Source organism: Rutilus rutilus, assembly GCF_951802725.1.
Source record: "Rutilus rutilus genome assembly, chromosome: 10".
Taxonomy (NCBI): domain Eukaryota; kingdom Metazoa; phylum Chordata; class Actinopteri; order Cypriniformes; family Leuciscidae; genus Rutilus; species Rutilus rutilus.
Window position 1 is genome coordinate 14,221,051 of NC_140215.1, and position 24,578 is coordinate 14,245,628.

General features: G+C 36.4%; 2 protein-coding genes across 3 annotated transcripts in view; one reads left to right on the plus strand and one right to left on the minus strand.

The window, feature by feature from the left end:
* Positions 1-137: 137 nt before the first annotated feature.
* On the minus strand, positions 138-1,723 carry cfap97d2 (CFAP97 domain containing 2). Of its 2 annotated transcripts, none has more exons than XM_084421466.1 (5): positions 1,527-1,666; positions 1,204-1,284; positions 935-1,053; positions 664-844; positions 138-485 (listed from the first exon to the last, which is right to left on the minus strand). In XM_084421466.1, the coding sequence occupies exons 1-5, from the start codon at positions 1,620-1,622 to the stop codon at positions 408-410; spliced, it is 555 nt and encodes a 184-aa protein (XP_084277592.1). In that variant the 5' UTR covers positions 1,623-1,666; the 3' UTR covers positions 138-407. The 2 variants fall into 2 exon arrangements, with proteins under 2 accessions (XP_084277592.1, XP_084277593.1); XM_084421467.1 differs by having other exon boundaries at positions 150-510; positions 1,527-1,723.
* A 9,039-nt stretch (positions 1,724-10,762) lies between these two features.
* fgf14 (fibroblast growth factor 14) overlaps positions 10,763-24,578 on the plus strand; it is a 132,188-nt gene continuing 118,372 nt past the window's right edge. Inside the window, exon 1 of the mRNA XM_084421473.1 lies at positions 10,763-11,546. Within this exon, the coding sequence (XP_084277599.1) occupies positions 11,456-11,546 (91 nt within the window). The 5' untranslated portion in view covers positions 10,763-11,455. The remainder of the gene's footprint in view (positions 11,547-24,578) is intronic.

Genomic DNA, 24,578 nt, shown 5'->3' on the forward strand with positions numbered 1-24,578 from the left:
AGGCATAGCTAATCGATTAAAAATAGGCCTGTCATTTAAAACTATTTATAAAAAAATGTATACATTTAATTAAGCTTCTAATCAAGAATTTAAGAGTTCATATAAACATGTGTAGATAAAATGTCTGAATCTCATGTCATGTTTGTTTAATTTATAGGAGCCCATCTGGTCATATGTCAGACACATGGTCAGCCATTAATGGTCTAATGCTTTTATTTAGATTTAGAACTTGTACAGGGAATGTGTATATCTAACAGAGACAGTAAAAATAAATAAAAAAATTGCCAAATAATTTAACTTGTCCAAAGCAGTAGCAAAGAACGTTTAATTCTAGCCTTATAGGCATAGAAAACATCTTTACGAATTAACTTAGATTTTAACATAGATTTGCACTCTGTCTTGCAGAATTACGCTTCGTCTTCAGATGTAACTTTGTGTTCAGATTTCGTCTTCTCATCACATCCCTTCCTTTCAGTGTCTGTCAGCTGAAATGGGTGGCAAGGAGGATCTCTTTAATAGCACAGAATATGGAAAACTCAAGTCAGAGTATACATAATTATGTATATGCACAAACAAAATAAAAATGCATCAAATAAATATTAAGTATGCCTACGTAAAGACAAAATGGGAAATATCTGTACATTTTAGTAGTAATTTGCCGACCTGTGCGATGTACAGACGTGGATATCTCCCTATATTCTCCATGAGCTCAAGGTTTTTGAGCCACTGCTCGCGCCACACTTGGATGCTGTGATGTGGCCTGCATGTGGACAAACGCTGAAGGATACGCTGATTCTCTTTGGTGATGTGAAACAGCTCCTGCAGTCTTTTTTCTGAGCCAAGACTGAAACAGAAGCCATGAAGTGTATTAGATATGAATGAATATCATGTAAATGATTAAATATGCAATATTATATTGTTGGATATTTTATACCTTTTCTTTACATAGTCATTTCTGCAGTCAACTCCCCCGGTGGTCTGCTTTATATGGGCCATTTTATCTATAAGCATCTGATTTTCTCTTTCGATTCTCGAAACCCGTTCTTCTTCAAGCTGGATGTGATAGATAAGAGAAGGATAGGCCTATCTGACATTGATTTACTTACAAAGGTAAAGCATTTGTTTCCCATGCTTTCCTTGTTAATTATCAAGGGAAATGTCGGCATCTGGTGGTCATGAAACGATTTAGTTCAGTCGTCCTACCTGACTTTTCTTAAAATTGACAAGTAGATGGTCATAGGTTTTCGGGGAAGTAGTGTTGATAGTTGATTTTGCGGATTTAACCTTGAAATAATATGCATATGTTATACAAAGAAGCACTTGGTGTATCTCAGTAATGAAACTTTACATGTATATTTTTTGGCCATGTCATATCCCGTACAAAAATGTAGGCCTACCATTGTACTTTGACAGATAACATGGTGTCAACATTGTTCTCTATGATATTTCAAATAATGCCATTGAATAACCAAAAACATATTACCATGGTACTGTGTCCAAAATAAACCAGCAATTTGCCATTTTACCTTGTTCCTGTGCATCTCATAGCAGTTTTTGTCCCATCTGTGTTGCAGATATTTATTAACACAGGGCAAAACAGGTTGGTAAGCTTGATGGTGCATTATTTTGCTTCGCTGTAGCCTGAATTCAGCTGCACCAGAAACCACAATGAACAGAGATATGAGTTCAGCTTGAGTTTTGAGCTAGTCATGTGGTTGTTGCCATGGCAGCCATTCAGAAAGAAACAGCAGCTTAGTCTGTTTATGAAATGATACTCTCTGAGACACTGTAAATGGGTCCCATTCATTCAGATTGATGAGCACTTATTTTCCTAAATAGCTTTCCCTGCCTTTTGCCTCTTATCCAAACTTTCTTAAGAAGTTTAACCCAGCAGCACCATTGAGAGGGCACCCTCACCCATTTAAAGGATGGCCTACATAGTGTCCTTGTCCGATATGAATATTCTGTGTCCTGCAGGGCTCTGTTGTTTTAGCAGAGCAGCATGCATGGAAAAGCTGGAAGCCCTCAATATACTGTGACCCCAACAGAATTTAAGCAACCTTAAGGTAACCTTTTAAGAGGAAGCACAGATATATGCGTGCGTCCATATGCAAGTAAAGGCTAATGTTAGATGTTTTGTGTTTTCTATCCCAAGGACATTGAGTGCGGAGATTGTAGCTTTCGTTGCCTCTGTGATTCATTTGACACGTAGCTCAACAACACCTAAATCCTGAGAGTAAGATATGGGCAATCATTTTAAATCAGCAAGTATATTTAATATCATTTAAATTAGCAAGTAGGCCTACCTATTATATACAAAAAAATATATACACACAAATATATATCCCTAGTATTGTGTCCTTTTTAGATGAATTTGAATTCTTTGATGTTCATTTAGCTAGTTTGTTTACCATATATAGTTGTATAAAGAGCAAAGATATTAACCTTTTGCTTATGTTAATATAATGCCTTTATAGTTATAGAGTTTAAAACCTGACAACAGTTGCTTAGTTACTTTGATGTCTCTGTTGTTCCAGTGTGGTTCATGTAAACGTAACCTCTACTGAACTGTACGCAGTCACTCCAAACAGCAGTGATTATGTTCATATAATGGTTATATGACTGCAAATTATTCTCTTGACTTTTGGTTTGTATCAGTGAGTCATCTCTTGGCCTTTTCTTCAGAAATGTCTTATTTGTGCAGGTTTATGAACTGTTACAGTATTGAGAGCGGTTAACATGCAGGGTGTGATGGTCTGAAGAGTGCAATATCACTTGTAGATGAACAGGAATCTCCATGCTTGAAGAAAGAATTTAAATAGAATTCTGTGTTGTAAAGTTTCATCGCCTTATTATTTCTGCTCGATATTACAGCTTCTCTGTTTAATACAAAATTCATAATTCTAACAAACATTAGTTATCTGATGTTTAGGTACAGGGCTACTGTAGTTGTCACACTTCTTATTCCAGTGAAATTGAATGCCTGCATGGCAGAGTTGCCTCACTACATTGGTTGGTTTCTTTTTTAGTATATGATGACGTCCTTTATTATCAGCCCCTCATTCTCAACTGAGGTCTGAGTTTATTGCCTTGAAAATTGCTTCATGAATTAATCACTGGCAATAAAATATTACATGTCTAATTTGTATCGTAGCTGAGTAATGACACAGACTACTGCTAGCAGGATTACAAGATGGCGACACTCTCAGGAGACAGTGACGCCTAGATAGTGCTCTTTCTATTTAGCATTTTGTTAAAGGAATAGTTCATTCAAAAATGGAAATTCTGTCATTATTTACTTGTTGTTTCAAAGCTGTATGACTGACTTTCTTCAAAGGAGATGTTCACAGTTTTCCGAAGGATGCATGTAGTTCACTCGTATGAAATTAAATTATATGAACTACTTTTATAGTGTTTTTCTGTTCCATGGAAGAAAGAATGTCATACAGATTAGGAAATGAGAACAGAATATTCATTTTTGATTGACCTTTTCCTTTAAGATGTTCTTCCTTCAGATATAATCTTAGTGTGTCAGTTTTGTTTTTGCCAGGACATATTTGAAAATGATCAATCTTTCCTTTTCTTACCCTTTATAACCAATACAGACAAACGTCTTGCTTTATTTTACTGCGTTACACATATTGTTACTATGGCAGCTTATCACATCAGATATATGAGATATCAGAGATGAGATTTATGCTTTTGTGGGTTTTTTTTTCAGGTTCCAAACAGGCAAATTGACCTGCATTTAATGAATAATAATTAAAGTTGAATGGCATATGGGACAGAAACATGCAAAATATGCATAGTTAACCCCAAAGCAGTCTCATAACTGCCTTGCAATTTATCAGACAGTAACAAAGAGCCTTTCTCTGTAATGTGTACACTTTGTACTATTTGGCAGTGCAGAAATTTTGTGCCTAATTTATTGTCTGCCAGGTGAAAACAGCAAGTTTCTCTTGAGGCTGTCCCGTTGACAAGAAAAATCTCAAAAGAGTTCTGATTAATGTCTCAGTTGGTTCTCTTAGAAAGCAATGAGACTGAAAGTCAGTGGAAACTTATGCTTAAGTTTTTTCTCCAGCGCAATAGATTTTAGTAATCTTATCCTTCATGAGGACAAAAATGTCTCAAACTGTGCTCATATTTTGCCAAGAAACAAAAATCATCAATCAAAAGGCAGACATTTCAGTTTGAAATCAAACATTTCTCATTCTCAGCTCTTCCATGACCAAACTCTATGAGCTACATGAGTTTTCTATAATTTTGTTTTTGTTTGATTTCTTAGTAATTTCAGGAGAAAAATCTGAAACTAAGTTAAGTTAATGTTTAAATAAAATATGACTGAGAGCCCCTTTAAATCTCTGGAGCTATGACAGAGCAACATTTCAGCAACTGAATTTGCTCTTGGCCTGTTTTAGTGTAAGGCTGTTAGACATAAAAGCAAGCTTTCTCTGCATTCCATCATTACCATTATGTCCTGATGTAATATTAATAATGAAGAACAATTTGAGCCTGTTGTAGGATAAATCAGATTAGGATGAATCATCTTTTCTGATGACGTGACCTGGAAAGGATGCGGTCGTCTTTTTGCCTGACATGCATTAGTTGCTTCCCTTCGTTATCCATGTCTTGAGAATCTGTATCCAAAGGGACGAAAGCTTGAAAAAGTCTCAACGGTGGCGATGTTCCAGTAAATTAGCTCCAGGGAAACTCAGAAGGGAGCGGGCAAAGCCAGGCATCATTAGCAGAAAGCGTGTTTGGTAAGCTCCTTTCCCTAAAGATGATGCCCATGTGCAAAAATTCCCTCTTGCGCAATTGGACCTGTTGGTGTCTAATTATCAAGCGGTGGTGTATGATCTATTCCTAGTCTTCTGCGAACTTCAAGTACCACATGAACATCGGGCTGCAGGAACATACGCTGTAATGATGCCCAATAGTGGTGCGATACAGCAAATTGCCCTTTACTGTTACGCTGCTGTATAAGCCAGCACCGGAGGGACATTTACAGTACATTCTTTTGTGAAGGACTTATCCTGTAATTATTTCCACTCATTTCAACATATGTGAGGGGGTAAAGAAAAAACAGTCAATGCTTGTTATTTGATTTTTTGTTTATGTCTGAATTTGAATTGAATTGAATTTGAAGTTGGACATTCTCAAGACATTTCAACTAGCAACGTTGGCTGATACAAATACCCGTTGTTCCCTGTTGTTTTGCTGGGGACCACTAAAGTCTCTACTGAGAACGAAGAGCCAGACGTGCTCCTTTAGGAGCCTGTGAGATCTGTGTTTTTCTCTCACTGTGATGGAAAGTGATCAAGGCAACAAGTCTCAGGAGGGGTAACGTCTAGTGATGGTCACATGTTTGGGAAGTGTGCTCTTATTAAGAGTGTAACTGAAAACTCTCTGTCGTCTGATGCCCAGTATTTGTGGGTGTTTATGCCTAAAGTATCTGTGCCGGTTTAGCTGTTTACATGCGCATATCAGTAATGCAGCAGAGGACACCTTGAATAATAAATGCTTTTTTATTTATCTTAATCTCTAGGGCAAGCATCTCTATTATTATTGCTTACTTACGGATAACGATTTTAACTGCTAAGTATTAAACTGTGGCATGTAACGTGTCTCTTACTTTTGTGCAACAAAAATGGGTGGAATCTAATATCATCAAGACTTGGGAGTGGATTTTTCTTTTTCTTTTTAAATTTAGGCCAGGAACGACTATAATATAAATTGTGACAGCAACACCCTATAGCAACACCAAATTTTCATTTGTGGTGGACAAATTTAGCGGGACATAAGACATGATATTTCCAGAGTGTTATGAGAAACAAATAGCGGGAGATTGTTTGCCAGGAGCAATGGTTAAAGCAGGCATTATACAAAAAATATTAAATATATTGCACATCAAATATTGAATAAATGTTCAAGATTATACAAAAATATATTAAATATATTGCACATCAAATATTGAATAAATGTTCAAGATTATACAAAAATATATTGAAAATATAGTCAAAATTAAGTATTCCAGACAGCCATGCAACAGTACTTCAGTAGCCCAAATTATTGTAAAGACTACAGCAAAAATATCAAATTATTGCACTTTTTTTTAAAGAGATGGTCTTGAAGTGTTTGAGTTCAGATATATTTATTTGAATGATTACGCTCTTAAAAAATGCTTGGTTGTTCCCACCCATGTTTGGGTCGAATATGGACATACAAACCAAACCGTTGGTTTACATTTTTTAGTTAAACTTTTAATCCCAACGGTTGGGTTTGTCCATATTGGACCCAAACATGCGTTAACACAACCCAGCATTTTAGTTTTTTTAAGTGGGGTATATGCGTTTTCCCAGAGATTTTTACATATGCATCATAGTATGTTTGGCACACTGAAAACGTCAGCAAAGCAGCATGAGAAGCTGAGTGATGGAACATGTTGCTGCTGTTAGGATACTCCCTGAGAGATGATTATCATGGAGCATGAGACTGTCTTGTGTTTAGAACAGCGTCATAAAAGTACTCTTGCTGTGGGGAAATATCCATGGGCACAGTCAAAGAACTGCATATGTCAAGTCATCCGATGGAAGGGGAAAAAGTGCATCAGCAGCTCTGGGACAGGAAAGACGATGGACAAATATGCCCACTATATCCATTTCGGCTCAATCACTACTGTGCTTTTAAAGCAGCTCTGACAGTAAAAGGTCTAACTTGCCCTAGGCTCTACCAAGGGACAGTTTTTTTTTTTTACGTTTTATGTAGCGCTTGCATTACGCTCTCACTCTTGGGGACATTTGGATAAATCACATATTTCTATAATCCAACAATCCTTTGTCCCTCATGCTACGCAACCTTGATTTTCATGTGACATGGACCAAATGCATTGCTAAAAGTACAGGAATCTGCTTTTGGATGGGCTGACTAATTCAATCAGGGTTTTGTACTGTAAAGTTACATTTCATTTTCCATATGAAACATTGCGCTCATGCAGAATTGCTCCAGATAGAGACTTTTAACATGCATGAGAGTGGCACAAATTGATATGAGCAAAGAACCAAACCCAAAGACTTTAAAAGCAGGCAAATGCCAGCAGTGAAGCCAATATGTCATTCTGATAAAACATCTCTAATTGACTGTTTGAAGAGGTGCTGCTTCACATGTGTGTGGGTTTAGTCAGGTTCACTACTCTGTTAGTCATACTGTGGAGGCACTTGCACTTTATTTGCCTTTATGAAAATGAACAAAACAACTTTTAAGATCTTATTTTCACCTAGTATCAAGGTGATTTTGTAAACACGGTCAACAAACTTTTTTTATTCTCAGAAATGCCTGGGTCAGCCTTTTCGTTATTTGTAGAAAAGCGTTTTTACATGCACAGTCACGTAGTATTGGATTTGTATTTTATTTTTTGCTGGGAAGGTGAAGGCCTGATAAATGCGGTCGCCTAGGGTCCCGACATGCCCAACATTCATTCAAGTGAATTGTGCTGTGGTGTCATCCAGTGGCTAGTCATTAGTAAATGTGGAAGGGACAGACTGGAGGGTTTTGTACACATGAACAGGCAAGAGAGAATATTCGGACACTGTGCTCATCACATGGGATTCATATTAAAGCTTCATTTGCTGCCCATGCGCCTTTTCCATTGAAGGGGGAAGTTTTGGTACAAGCTGTGGGAGTTTAAGTAAAAAAAAACAAAAAAACAAAAAATATATCTCTTACATAACTCATAACAGTATGGGGTTATGAGTTATGTAAGGGATAAAATGCATTCAGAAAATTATTTTAAAATATGATGTTATAATGATTTTAAAGGGGTTTCTGTATGATAATGAGCATCTAACTGTACACTATCCCTTTTATTACATGGATACTTAATAATTTAAACCAATAAAGCTTTAAATGTTTTATTTTTTATGAGTAAAAAGATGTGAAACACCAAACTAGCACAGTGTAATTGACTGATTGCCAGGGACAATAGTCATTAAATATTCAACCACAATATCCTTCAAATGACCAATCAGATTGAAGTCTTCCAGAGAGCCACGTAATAAATGGTTTTTAGACTTCCATTTATGCTTGTTGCATTTTTGTGGTCTTTTTAGCACATAGCAGAGGTGGTCTTGAGAAGTCTTTACCAGTTTCATTGATTTTATTTTTTACATTTTAAATGATTGATGCATATTAGAGTACACCAGTAATAACACATCTTAATCCCCCAGCATGAGCAATTTACAGCATAATCAAAAAGAAGTATAATAATGATGCCTGACAAAATTGTCTGAGGATCTTCCCTCGGGTGCAATGATGTTTTACTTTACATGAAACAGATCAATACTAGGTCTGGCAGTAAGAGCAGAGAAAACCTCAGTGCTGCATTATCCCTTACACACAGACAGTCTCTGCAGACACTTATCTGCAAAATCAGGTCATAATGTCGAATTTCTAAAGTGCTGTTACCAAATTCCCTGTGTCACAAAGATGTCACGCATGGTTCAAACAGTGACGGAGTACTATTGTGTTCAAATTTGATGCACTTTGCTCATCTTTTAAGGATTTACGGCAATGTGTTGTTGCTTTAATCAGGGAAGTGCCCCTTACTTGGATGACTCATAGATTCGGGTTTTGTGATCATCTTGTAGTGGGAATGATTGGGCTGTGTCAGACTTTCTGTGGGGAATTTAGTCAAGAAACATTGAGCCTCAAAGGAGCCCACTTCCCTGAAGACCTAGACATCACAGAAGAGTGGCAAGTCTTGGGCTGAACAAAAGTAGGTCGTTAAAGTAGATTAATGCAGTAAATCAAAGCGTGGAGCTTCCTGTTAATTGAACACTGCTCTTTTGTTTTTCTTCAAGGAAAACAATTGTACGTAAGATAGCATTATCAAAATTATAAGGAACCTGTTATGTAAGCAGGTTATATAGGCCTATCTTGTAACATGGTTGTAATGCCTTTAGAAGATGCATTTATATCATCAATGGAAAGTTTACTAGATTTTTAATAGTTGGCTGTATTGGAATAGATTTTTGGTGTGTCCCATAATATACCAATTTTGCTCGTCAGATGCAAGTGATATAGGCTACTAACAGTATGCACAGTTTTATTTCTGCCTATAATCTTTTCTTACTCATTTTTTATTCGCCAGTTTATAGGCTATACAACACTATGCCAACAAAGAAGAGCAAACCGGAGGTTTTTTTCAGATTAAAACTTTGATTGATTTATTTATTTCTACATTGTACAATTTTTTACAAATAGGGTGAGCGGGACACAACCTAGTTGTAACACACATGGTTTAAAAATGTATACACATGCCAGCATGACGAAACTTAGAGTTGACTAGTTACCATATCAACAATATGTATAGAGAAAAAAATTGCACCAATTTAAAAAATCTTTATTTAACCATAGCAAAAGTACATTTCTTACCTTTTTTTTGTGTGTGTGTCTGTGTTTATTTAAAATTAGGACAAATCTGATATTATTTTAATCTGTTATTTAACAGTTGAGATAGTTCTTTAATGCTGATCTAACCAGCAGAAAAATTGCGCAGGTGGGGCACGTTGTAACACTGTGCCCCTATTTGAACTGCTGTTCTTTTATGAATTCTATTGAGAAACCATGAGAAAAAGGCAAATAAAGACTGAGAGTCAATGTTCAGAAGTGATTAATTATTATTATGTTTTGAACTGCTGTATAGCTGTTTTTTTTTCTTTTTTTTTCTGTGCTTGTTGCAAACTAAAAAAATTACTTTATATTTAATTATTAAAAAATGCCATTATTTTATATGAAAAAGTTAATAATTGTATTTTATTTACAAAATATTTCTGTTTGTCTTGTTTATTTATTGTTTATTAGATCAGATAACATTTTAAGCTGTCATTTTATGTTACCTATGGGGCATATTGTCACATTTCACTTCCATTCTTTCAGGGTGAATCAAGAAAAAAGTAAACACTGTATTCATGAAACAAAACCACACAATTGTAGCCTACTAGACATGTGTGTTATTAATGTGGGAAAAAATAAATACTCTGAACCCCAAGTGAATTTACACAAACTGAGAAAGTCAAAAAGTGTAATGTTGTGCCAAGCTCTACCCTATCTACTTAATCGAAAACATAATAGAAGTTTAGGCAATTATTCATTTTATTGCAAAAGAGTGAAAGGTAAAATGCCGTGCCGGCGCGTGAAACACTTTTGAGCAAAAACAAACACTCAAACAGGTCCGAAACAAGCCGTTCAAAGAAACCGATTCAATTTGTAAATCCTTGTAGTATAAGTAGCCTATTTTTTTTAAAAAAAATTAAGAAGGACCTTCTGTAAACTGTAAGAACAGTGTTTTTCTTTTTCATTTCATCAAGCAGATTTGAACGTGAGAAAATTGTGTCTGTCTTGAGTCTCTATAAATGGTAGAATTTGGCTAGCTGTTACACAAACATTTAGGCTGAAGCCTACTAAATACAGCAAACACAACACCGTAATTTAAACACCGAAACCATACTGATAACAGCCAAATATTAACTGAACTTCACAAGAATGAAACCTAAAACGAGGAAGACTTTCTGAGTGGTGATTCAAACGAACCGCTCCATCGAAACGAGTAGTTCGAACGAACCGATTCGCTAAAATGCATCGGATTTCCCAACGCTACTCTATGTCGAAATGCCGAAAGCGTCAGTGATATGCCAGAGTCCAAACCACGTGTTTTACGTAATGGAAAGGCAATCTTTCAATTCAACCCCTCCTCCCTCTCGTCTATATCCAACACAGATCCAAGGCAAAGAGGGATACGTGCGAGATACTTTTCAGGAGGCAACTGGATCTGTGCTGCACAGGTGAAACATCAAGCCGCACTCCAACCGCATCCTCAGCATCAGGATCAGTGCAGTGCTTTCACATTGATGAAAGCTCATGGATATTACTGACCAGCAGCAGCAGCAGCAGCAACAGACACAGCAACAGCAGCAGCAGCAGCAGCAGCAGGTTTTAGGAAGACTTCCCTGAGAAACACTGAGCTCATGCTGGAAATGTGCGCTTTGCTCGGAGGTATCGCTGCTTTTAAATGGGATGCATCCCCTCCAGGCTTCTGATGCCGTGCACATCCATCCACCCTTCATCTGAGTGATGAACTAATAGGGAACGCAAAGATCCGCCGTGTCTTTCACGTTAGTTTATAACGGGCTGCACGTTCCCCCTCTGCAGCACATGCAATTTATAGAGTATCTATTTTTATGACCGACAAACCTTTATTACTAAGAAGAATACCTTTGTTTTGCCTGCTCTAAAGAGAATATTTTACCTCGTGCATGAAGACGCTTGGATAGTAATACATATTTTTCTATGTTACTACTGGAAAACTGAGCATCCCATTGTGTTCTTATTATTATGCAACCGCAGGGATCTGTTCTTTATCAGGGTGTCTAAGCTGTTGGATCGCTCCTCGCCCAAATCAATGTGGTTTCTTTGGAACATTTTCAGCAAAGGAACGCATATGCTGCAGTGTCTTTGTGGCAAGAGTCTTAAGAAGAACAAGAACCCAAGTGGTAAGAGCCATTGCGTCTTCTTCTTCCCCTCTATGTGTGCTGATCTGCAGTCAAATTTGTGCAGCAAGTCAGTGAATGCAGGCAAAGCTGAGGATAACTTGAGCTCTAGTGGTGAGACCAATCACAGATATCACAGCCGAAGGCTTTAACATTCAACTTTTTTCAACTAAATCCCACAGGTATGTAGTGTTAAGACAGCTTGAACAGTCTTACTTGGGCCGTACGTGGGAAGCACATTTTTGGGGGGTTCTTTTCAGGGATGCTGCAGCATCCTTCTCAGTCCTGCATCACTTAAAGTGATGCTGCTCTCTGGCATTCGTGTGCAGCATTTATTCTTACGTGATCATGTGCGGTGCAAAGACCTCGTGTCGTTTGTCTCTTTCTATTAATCTGTTCATTAAGAGATCATTAGCTTGCAGTTTATTCCGGTCAAAGCATGTACAGCTACCCTGTTGTTCCACACAAATTCCCCCAAAAACAAATCACAACAAGGCGGTCCGCAGGGCACACTTGCGCAGTTTTATTTTAACAAAGCTGTTGACAAATATGGACACAAAGGAAAACTGTACAGAGCGTGCAGTCCTAAGTTGATGTTGACACCTTCTTTCCTATACGTTGACACTGCAGCGTAGTAGATCATAGCAGTTTTCCCATGCTGACACGACACATTTCTTCATTGTAGTTTAATGCACTGTATTTGCCTTTATTTTAATTCTGTACCACTGCCACATCATTTTATATTCCAGAAGCATTTATGTGCATTGATAATGCTTATCGGACCTCAAGCATACATTTGATGTCGCTCCACAAACTTTTAAGAACAATTTTTGGCTTTTTGACAGAAAGGACCTGTAACATGATACTATATAATAATACAATAATATACAATATAAACCTATTAAAATATATAAAATCATGCGAAAACACAAATATCGCACTTAAATGATTAGATTAAATCCTATAGACATTTTATTTACTATAAGCAAGCACATTTATTGGCAAATCTCTTTTTAAATGCATAGTTGTAACTGTAAAATACAGTTTAGGACCAAAGTTTAATTATAGCCAGCACTGATAGTCTCTGTCTAGCAGTAATGTCCAGTGTGATGCATTCATAGTTAAATGAAACCATCATTTGTTTTACTCCGTCAGTGATTAGAAGTAGCAAAGCGTGAGGTTTTTGATTAGTTTACCATGGCTATTACGGTCTTAGCTGCATACGATTAATAAAGAGAGAAGAGTGCTGCTGGGGCCTGCTGGTTATAGTCTATGGCACACAGGCTGTATTTTTAGAAACACAACATGCAGCAGGGGCCGCATGAAGTATAATCACTTTAGTTTAGTTCTATCACTTAACACCTTCTTATATGTAATACTCCTTTGGTCCTGGTTCTTTTTTATTTTTTTAGGGTGAAGTCACAGGCGACGTTTTTCCAGAGTTTTAAAGAGTGGTTTCAATGGCTGTCTTCTGTTCCAACAGATGGCACTTTCTGATAGCCTTGTGTTGGCTAATGTTTTCCTGGCAGGGACAAAGTCTTGCACTTGGCAATGTGGATTGCAGTGAAGGTTTGTGTTTGCCGATGCTGTAGGACCGAGGTAAACACAGGTTGGTTGTCAACCTGCTGGAATCTGCGTGGCGTGACAGAACTTTCTCCCTCTGGATGCAAGTGAATAGGGGGCACTTACAGTATAACCTTTCATTCATGAAGTATAACAATGCCTGTAATGGCCGTGGCTTATTTTTTTATTTTATGTGAGTGTAAAAGACTCATTGGACTCTTTTTCACATAGACAATCTGTTCTCAGATGGCATTTATTTATAGAATAGTTTGTCATAACACTGTTAGATCAGTCCTCTGTGCAGAATTGGCAGACTGGATCCTGCAGTAACTTCTGGTGGTGAAAAAAATATTAAATATTAAGAACGCACACGCACGCACACACACACACACACATACACACACACACACACACACACAGTCCATTCAGGCTGTACCAACTAGACTGTTTAAAGCATACTATAGTTCACCCAAAAATATTCTGCGAAACACTACAGATATTTTAAAGAAGGAACTATTTTTGTCCACATCTGACTTTAACTGTATGAGCACTGACACATTTAGCAGAATATCTTCTTTTGTGTTCCACAGAAGTCATAAACATTTGGAATGACATAAGGGGGAGTAAATGATGAGTAAATGTTCATTTTTGGGTGAACTATCCCTTTAAGGGCAGTCCATTAGCTAAATTTACTACATATACTGGATCTCAACAGTAATTTGAATCGGTGTTGACATTTTTCTGTGGACAAATCTGTTGTTTGTTCACGTCACAATTAACCATATCAGAAGCAAGACTGTTTGAGTTGTCTTTGATTACGCAAGAATAACTTGCAGCAAAATTCCATCAAAGCTCCTTTTTTTGTTAAAAGAATGTGACATCCAGTTCCTGAATTAAACGATATGATACATTAGTCCATTTATCTGGCTGTTCCTTTAGTTTATAACTCTGTTTATTTTGGGTTGAATTATGTCTCATTGACTAGCAGTACAGTCTGAGATGGCAGTCCAGTCTTGCTGTAAACCATCCTTTATTTCTTTTTTGTTCTTTTGATCAAGGATTCCTCAAACCCTGCTTAAAAGCTCAAATTGCCTGCTATCTACTTATCCACTGTGGTCAAAACAGTGCCAGTAATAGCTCATAATGGAAATTTCATGTTTGCCAGTGCTGATTCTTTCTCCATTTAAAATTTAAAACATGTGATCCATAGGGGAAACACAGGAGTTTATTATAAGATAAAAAATATTATAAGCACTATCTCTTCCACATGGGAAATGAGTAAATATTTTGCTTTAAGGTAAACAGTTAGCTTATCTCGTGCTGTATAGGCCTGAAGGTTTATAATGGAAAATGGTTCTTATCTGTGCAAAATTCGGCTTTATGATTTGAAGGTGTTGTGTGGCTATGTAGTTGCTCTGAATGATTTTTAGTATGTTGCTATGTGGTTACTAGGGTATTCTGGGTGGTTTCTATGGCATTTCTGCATGGTACAATAGTTTCAATAGCATACACCCAAGTTTCAATGATACTGTTTCTTTTTCTTTCCTCAATGCAAGTCTACAGGATTTGTTGTTCACCCAATTTCTTTTTAACACGCCAGGCAACAACCCGATTTTAGGTACACCTTTCAAAAGTTTGGGATTGGTAAGATTTTTAAATGTTTTTGAAAGAAATCTCTGCTCACCAAGGCTGCATTTATTTTATACTGTAAAAATACAGTCAAAACAGTAATATTGTTAAACATAATTACTTACTTATTCCTGTGATGGCAAAGCTGAATTTTCAGCATCATAACTCCAGTTTTTAGCATCACATGATCCTTCAGAAATAATTCTTATATGCTGATTTGGTGTTAAAAATATTTTATTTTGAGCAGTGTTGAAAATATTTGTGTTGCTTAATATTTGTGTGGAAATCATGCTACTTTTTTCAGGATTCTTTGGTGTATAGAACATTCAAAAGAGCTGTATTTATAAATGTATACATTATAAATGTATTACCAGTCACTTTTGATCAATTTAATGTATCCTTACTGAATAAAAGTATTCAGTAAAAAAAAAATCTTACTGACCCCAAACTATTTAATGGGAGTGTATGATTTGTAGTATCTAATAATGGCATTGTCAAACTCTGTTCATTCATCAGGACTGATGCGACAAGTTTTCAGGATAAAGTGGTTTGTCTGTATTTGTCTAAGTGCACTGCACTCGCAACGAAACAGTCAAATGAATACATATTAGACCATTTTAACATTAATACTGAGTGACTGAAGCAATCTTTGTCATAGAATACACTTGTATTACAAATTGCAGGTTGTACATTTCTCATTCTTCTTCAATCAAAGAATTCTATATATTTTTTTGTGGTGTGTGTGTACTTGTTTTTTAGCTTCCTAATTTATTTCCTTTGTGCTTCCCTCTCAACAGACTAACTACCTAACTACCTCTTACCTGTTCAGACAAGATTAAACAGTCTGCCTGTTCAGGGCCATTCACACCAACAGTGATTTACAGCAACAAAGTGACTAGAAGTCACTCATTTTCAATGACAGTTGGCGATTTGAGGCAACATATGTGACCACTGGCGACGCACCAAAGTTGAGCAGAGTTCAACTTTATGCAAATGCACAGCAATATGATGTCATCTAGCAATGTGAGTGGACAAAATGCAACAGTTTGATACTGCAGTCGTGCAGGAATACTCATTAACAAACAACCAGTACAGCGACATGCTAACAATACTAACCTAACTACATTTTTCAGTAGTGTGACAGGAACAGCTGATTTCAAAATAGTTTGGTTTTATGTAATGTAGATGCTTTTTTTCTGACTAGCATGACAAATTCCCTGCAATCACTTTTCATCGCTGTGTATTGTACACAAGTGAGCTGAGGAAATACTCCACAACTATCTAGAATGTTCTCTCTCAAGTGGTGTTGTGATGTCTGATTCATTTAAAGACCCCCTGTGGTGAAAATCAAGTTTTTAATGTTGTTTATATGACTATGTGGTGTTTTTAATATGCTTTAAGACAAACCATGTGCAAATTCATTAGTCAACACCATTGCTGAGTATTTTTCTCCTTAAAACTGCAGTGAACCAAAGACAGTCTCAAAAACGCGGTTTGAAATCGCTGGTGATCACAAACTACCTTGTAAGCAATCACATCAATGTGTGTGTGTGTGTGGGCTTTAGCATATCATTAACTATGCTGTGAAGCAGGGGAGTCTCAAGAGAAGCCAGGTTACCCTGGTATAATTTTCTGTTGATATGAAAAATCGTGTACATTTAGCAATATAGTGGGTGTATGATGTATATGATATTACGTTGTTATGATGAACTATATGCCTTTCTCCACTGACGTTCTAAGTTGTTCAAAGCGTTTATAAGGATGCTAATTTTCAGAAGGCAGCTTTCTGACTCTGAGATGACGAACGGGAACATGGTTTGTGTAACATTAGCAACACATTAGCTGTTTGATGACGTAGTCAAGCAAAAGGCTAATCATGTTAATTACCGTTACGTGTCTGACGTTGTAGTGAGCGATACCATTGTGCAGAGTTTAGAGTAAAGTTGACCGAGTGGAGCTAGTGTGAGTTAGTGGAGGCGGAGCTAATTTGCATATTTATGGGCCTGCGTACACTAAATGAAGCAAGGTTGTAGAGTTACATTCAAGCTATTTTCAAGATTTTTTTTTTTTCACAAATTCTTTTTAAATATGTCATTTTGATAATCAAAGGCAAGTTTTAAGGGATAAAATTACTGACTACAAGGGGACTTTAAGTGAATTGATCCATTCATTTCAACTATATGGTAAAATAAACTTTTTTGAGTCACCAATCATAATGTTTTAGTATAAAGATAAAAATAAATTCTTGCACAATTAATGGTAGTAGCTGCTTTACATAATGAATAAACCTGTAGCTTGCCAAGCTAAAGCTTTAAAGAAGTTCCATTTATAAATAAATAAAGATAATTTAGTCCAGTGAGATTTATTTATTTATTTATTTATTTATTTAATTTTTTGGTGGCAATATGTTGAACATTTTAGACATGGGGTACTTGAGAGTGACTGAAGTGTCGTTAAGCAGGTCATGATCCGATCATGAGATGGAGAACTTTCATTTTTCAAGATTTCAAGTAGTCAAGTGCCTCTAAATGAAGAATCACCCAGGAAACATTGCAGACAGTGAGAATGTCATAATTGGGAAAGCACAGCTGTTCATCACTTTCCCAAACGATTGGCTCCTCTGTTTAAACCGTTTCTTTTTCTATTGTTCTTAGCCATGCCAGCATTGCTTTTCCATTAGTAAACTAGTGGTTTCCGCTATTTCGAATGTTTCGAAACATTCATCAGCATTCCCTCTCTGTTAGTGAATGTCTATCTTGCGCACTTTGCACTAATGGGTGACAAAGATCCTGCTGGGTCGTGTAATATCTGAATATTGCTGAAGTATATCTGCTTCATGCAATTCTCATGTTTGTGCGAACGACATTATTGCTGTCGGAGTAATATAGGAAATACACTACATTGCAAAACATTCTAATTAGAACAGAGCTGAAAGGAGATTTTTATACAATCTCTCGTGGGTTTTTTGTCACGTCGACAACAGCAGTTTAATTCCGCTGTGTCAATGTAATGAAACTTTAGCTGTGGTTGTTGTACAACTAAAAGTCCTACTTTTTTTGAGCTATTTAGCTAAAATAGCCCACAGTGTCTCAGTTGATGTAACCGACTGCTGCATTTGCAGCATGCTGCAGGGATAAAGAGTTGTTCTTAGTCTTTGAAAGTGCTTCTTGCACTCAAAGCTGTGTTTGTGTGATGCCGATAATATTCATGGCCTGTCTCATGTGTCTTTCTGGTCTCATTAATGGAATAAACTTTACATATAGAGCAGTCCAATTAAAACAAGGAAGGTCCACAGCCCCTCTGCAACACATTAGACGCAGTAGACATTTACATAAAGCTGCCATCAAGTTGCTCCTGTGGCTCCATGCTGCAGCGCCACACGGCACAGTGAAGCAGGTAGAGTTTATAGCTCTTGGCCGGCTTCCCTGGAAGGTGGCATTAGCCTTGATACCCTCAGAGGACAAAGTAAGTGCTCTCTGTACTTGCATCCATCAGCGAGCGCATTGGTTTGTGTTTATCCGTGTGTGTGTGTGTGGGTCTGCCATTATAACGTAAATGCAACATGTGGGACCGTAACTTCTAACGTCTTGCTTTCGTGTTGATTCAAATACCAAAGATAGTTTTTTCTCTCTCTCTCTCTCTCTCTCTCTCTCTCTCTCTCTCTCTCTCTCTCTCTCTCTCTCTCTCTCTCTCTCTCTCTCTCTCTCTCTCTCTCTCTCTCTCTTCAAATCTCTGTATTCAAATAAATAAATAAAAATTCTGATCATTTTACTGTAAATAGATTTACACAAATTACAGCAGGGTTATTATAGTTAACTAAAACTAAAACCATTAAAAAAAAACATTTTGAATTTAAATAAAATAAAATATAAAACATATTTTATTTCAGCTAGTTGCTAACATTTCTATATTAAAAAAAACTATATTGACATATTTAAGAAAAAAGTTCTAAAAATGACAACAAAATTAATATAATAGCATTTATAATACATTTTACTGATATTAAAATGGAAAAGGAAAATATAAAAATCAAATTCAAAATATTTTATTAAAACTATATAATAGTAACTCGATACTAAAGTAATGCTGATTAACAGTGGATTTATAAAGATCTGAAGTCTGAAGTCTGAAAAAAAGCTGTTCAGAAAAGGCTGTTTACTTTTTTATTGTTAGACAGCATACAAAAACCCACACAAACTGTACTTTTACAAGTGTACTGTTCTTGTGTAGAGCTACATTACAAATAGCTCTCGAGTTAAATGGTGCTAAAAAGCAGTAATTTATGACAATATTTACTTTATAAAGATGTGATTTAGTAAGGCTGTAATTCATGTTTGCAGTTCCAAGTATCATTAATGTTTCCAGAAGACATAAATCTGTGTTGTACTTTTATTGAATGCATTCAATTTGCTGTTACTTATCAGTCATAATATTTTCCCTTTAACTTTTAAGCTATCAAATTTATTTCATCAGCAGGTATTGCTCTAAAGTACAATATAATTTCAAGGATAAATGATCTGTGAAAGACGCTCCTTCATTCTCTCTGCTGAGATGTGATGCATTTGTATCATATGCAGTTGGGAATAAATCATCAGCACTGCATGCACATATATCGCAACTGTGACAATAGCAAAGGTGTGCGCAAGCTTTTTTTTGTGTGTGTTTTTTTCCCATGTTGTCAGTGATCCCCTCTGATTAAAGTGGATCATTCTCACATGGCTTCTAACAGCATGTTTCACACTGCCTCAATAAATCATGTAGCAATTTGGAGGGTCCCAGGTTCCCAGTACTAGTGTTTCCGCAGTCTCCCATGTTCTGGGCTATTGTAGTTGGATGGGGAATTATCTAGTTGAACCTGTCTCTGTTTTACTCGCAACACATCTCATCACTATCTCACAAGCTCTGGAGTCCAGGTCACATGACCGAGCGCGAGCTACAGTCATTATCTGGTACAGTGAACTGATGTTTGTGCACACCAAGCTTCTCCATGCTCCTGGACATGGATTCATACATGGCAATATAGGCTTTCGCTGAGAGGAACACAGATCACACTTGGTTGAGAATCAAATCAGAATGAATGATATGAGCAAGAAATGTTTTTGTCACAAAATGTTGTTGCTCCGGTTTGGATCAGAGATGCAGCAGTAAGCAGGATTGTGCACCATTCAGAATGAATTGAATGAATAAAATGAAAAAGAAAGGAGAACTGTGATTCAAATTTAAAGAAGAAATAAAATGGAATAAAAATGGATTATTTAACAAAATAATAATTTCATTTTCAGTATAAATTGCCTAAAAAGATTTGATCACATAGGGTGTTTCCAGGAATATTAGATTATATTATTTAATTGATATAATGATATTGCATTGGCCAGGATTTCAGAATCTGTGCATCCCTTCTTTATTTCCCATATTTCTCTCATTTACCACATTTTAAAGTCAATATTTATTTTTATAGACTTATCTGAAAACAACGTTGGTGACATTGTGGAGGTATGGGACTAAATAAAAAGAAAACGGTGTTAATTGTTTTGGACTAATTATTTTTATTATTATTTTTGGGAAAAAAAAGTTGAATTGAATAAATAGACATAATTTGTCAAAATGAATGAAACTAGACTAGACTAATGAAATTCCTTTTCTGTTGAATTTCATCAAATTGCAATTCAATCAATTTTTTATCCTTTCATTCAAGTTAAAATTTATTTTGGGGTTGAAAGAGATTAAAGGGAGCCATTTCTTACATCATGAATTTTGTTCAACCTTGACAGTAACATAGAAACTGTCAGTTTTGAATAATCTGTTTTCAGAAAGGCAAAGACTAACCCATTCATTTCATGTGTCAAGTAGGAAAACGATCAAATAACGTATGGAGTAATGCATGCGATACGGGTGCCAGATCTTTCCACACAAACACAATGAACTGCCTGTATATTTTTATTGACATGGCCAAAAGCCTATCAGATGCCTCATTAGAGCCCACCCCTCCTTTTTTTGCCGTGTCCTCATGCTGATGGTTTGGTACATCATTTCCTTTGAAATGTAATTTGCAGGAATCACACTGACTGAATAGGTCCTGTTTATTTGTTACTTCAGGCTTGTATCTATTCAGGCCACATGATAATGGGGTTATTTAATAGCACATGAAGCTGGCACTTGCATAACCTTCTTGAATATAGCACCTTTTATATTTTGATATAATTGAGCAAAGATGAGCTGTAGTAGTGGTGATGTCAACAGTCATGTGTGGGATTGATTTTTTTTCTACCAACTAACATGCTGGAAATTGTAGAAAAAAAACAAATTGTCACAGCGTAGACCTATCCTCCTGAGAACCAGGGGAAAAAGTGTTTTGAATTTAGTACATTGTTTAGAGCATAAAAAACAAATAGATTTTTCTGTTGTTGAAAAAAAATATTTTGTTCATATGTCATTCTATGTGCACTGTGACTGTTTAAAAGTTTGTTTAAAAAAATAAAATGACATAAAATGACATGTATAGGGAAAAACAATGGGCTTTTTTTTATTTTTTTATTATTATTCACAAATGCATTAAGTTTCAGGATTTTTTTTAACCAAACTTTGTATAAAGATGATTCTCAACTATGTAATGAAATAATGGAATGAAATGATCTACCATTTTACTCTATGCGAAATGTGGGTAAAATGGCGTAGTGCCATTCAATGTATCTATACACTATCTCTAATTTGCATTTTAATTTGTTCTTGGGGCAACATGTAATGAAAAAAGAAGTGTTATAATGGGAGTAATAATTGGCAACATTTTTATAATAATATCTAATATTTCATTGGAATATTCACTTATCCCTATTCAGTTGTCGTGTCTCCCAAAATGCCTGATAAACATGCTTTAAGTCCTGGTGTCCTCTACAGAAAGTCATATTTTGATTGGACACCCCATAACATTTTCCTGAGATGTTGATTCATGACAAACAATTAGAAAATTTGTCCGTTTTAATTGATAGTTAAAAAAAAAAAGATCATTTTTCCAACGCTATCTCACGACCAATTCGTACGAATGATAAAAAGTTGGCTAATTCGTACTAATTCGTACGACCTCACTCGTACGAATTTGTACGATTTGTCTAAACCCACGTGATGGGTAGGTTTAGGGGCGGGGTCAGGGGTAGGTCATTCGTATGAATTCATACGAATTGGCCAATTCGTAAAATATGTACGATTTTGCAAAAATCGTACTAATTCGTACGAGTCAGGTCGTATGAATTCGTACGAATAAGCCACCTCGTAGAATTTGTACGTTTTCCCGTGAGATCGGGCTGTTTTTCCATAAGAGTGCTAAATTTGATTTCACTAAATTAATGTCAGTAATTTTTAAAGACTGTGTTCTCTTCTTTTTTTCGTTTTCTTTTTTTTCTATTCTATATCCATTTAAAAACAAAAAAAAAACAACGTATACTGCTTTAGACTAAACTGGGAAGGGTCACAGCACTTGCATACTGTGAGTTTAATTGCTTCTATTGCTCTCCTCATTTAAATGATTAAATGTAATTGTAAATGTTGTTGTCATGGTGAAACCTCTGAACATTTGGTATCTCTGAAAAGCCCTGAATGTGCTCTTTACAGGACAGCCAGAACTGTGTCATGTATGGTCTCAGAGAAATTCACTAATATATAAGGTCCACTACAGTGCACAAAAGTATATTCCTGGGTCCCAGGAGGCTATAACAATAACTGTGCAACGCTAACAAAAAATATCTGTAGGTTGTATGATATTTGTGTGTGTAAGAGACCTTTTTTCCTTTTGTTGAAATGGTTGCTGCACCCTGTTGAAATCAAACAACTCCTCTGCACCAGCCAGATCTTTTCAACTGTCAGAACTGCTTACAGAGTTTCCTGCGTCTCGGCAACCCGTCTGGGTTTCCTTATGTAGTCATCAATGTGAATCACCCGCAAGTTGCTTGATGGTGACTCCTAACCACCATACACCATACACCATACACCACTCCTTTTGTGATACGGCATTGATTTTAAAGTGCCCCTCCCCCACACTTCATGTGAATTTGCTCTCATTCTTAGGCCAGACACTCAAACGCAGATGTGAATGTTTGAAAAACTGCCCAAAATGTTGCTGTGACAGTAGTTGACCTAAAAAAGAGAAAACCGACCATAGTTGCCTGCTGTGGTGTCTTACTTGTTTTGTGTAACCTGTATTAGAAAATGTCGGCATGTGTATTATAGTGTGAAATCACATACTTGTGTAAAGTATGTTTTAGGCATTACATACTGATACACCTAAAATTCCTACTAACTCTAAGAGCATAGATCATAAAGTGCATCATAAATATGAGATATATCTCAGTTTCATTGTTGTTTTCATGGATTTCAGGTTAATGTTGGAGTGACTGTGCTGAGAAAGTGCCTTGTTTTACTATCCGTTCATGCAAACAGAAGCTTGAAATGATGCAATCTCATTTTACCACGTATTATTTTACATTGTTGTTTTCTTTCGCTGTTTATTGGATCCAGATTGCACAGATTTCTTTGATTTCACCAGTTGGGTACAGTCTGGTTTCCTTTCTGCTTGTTTTAACAAAGGCAGTTTGCTGAGTTAACATTTAGCCGGCACTTTAATCACTTATATATATTATTACACACACATATTACAGGTTTTGATTTTCGAAAGTGCATTTATTATTAAATGACACAATGGTGATAGCTAATGGATAAACCTTTGTTGGTTTAAAACCATCAGTTTTTAAGTTACTAGCCTAAATCTTTTAATCACTAGGACCATAGCATGTTACACGTGGGCTTTTTTGAGCCTCTTCTTAGTACTAGGTTATGGAGGACGTAGCAGACTACCATGACCTGACATACTTTGCAGGGACTCTACAGCATTGCTTCATCACTGCAATTCAGGTTCCCAATTTGGCTTTTTAAAATACAGCAAGTGGCAACACTACAAGTCTTAATAAATATGGCCAGCTATAATACTTCTATATCACTGGATTGGCACAATCAATGGAAAATGAACACACACTTTTTAAAATTAAATTCCGCTTACAACGGTAATACCTTAATGATGTCAGTGAATACATTTTAGTGTTGAGATGTCCTACTGTTTTCATGAATTCACCACTGTGTTAAAGCGTGTGTGCCAACCGATAGGCTAATGCTATTTTTTCTTCTTTATAGTATTGGTTTATTAGTTTCTGGTTGTCAAAGTGCCTGAGCAGAATGCTTTTTATGCATAAGCTCAGCCTGTAGCTTGTGCTAGCTGATGGGTTTACAATGCGGGTAACTGTTTGGATTGCAAACAGTATGAATAACCTGTGAAAGCGAACAGTTGTCTCTCAGCTTGACTCTGTGTGTGTGTGTGAGTAGAAGATATTCTCTCTCTCTCTCTCTCTTTCTCTTTTTCCAGCAGTCTACTCAGGGATCTGAGCTACTGGAGGTTGTGCTGTTTAATTTTTGCTGCAGTGCAGCTGACAGTATTGTAACACCGCCTCTCGCAGAATATGTCTGCCTTTTTGCAGCACTGCTTCCAAGCTGTGGAGCACCTCCAAACTGCTTTGTTTAAGAAAAATTGCATTAGTCTCGTATTCATCCATCATCATTGACATCCCCTGTGCTTTTGTAGCCTTACGTTTACACTTAGCTTTGTCAACGTTTTGTGCTGACCTTTAGGAAGTTATTATTCCCGGCATTATTGGGTGTTCAACTTATTCCGCAATTCTCTTGCAGTGTTGAACTTTTACTATAGTAAGTTCCCTTGGCATTTTTTCTTGCGGTAATTGGTAATGATACCATTGCGAATGGCGTCATGGCACAGCTAATTGTAGGTTTATGGATAATTGCTAT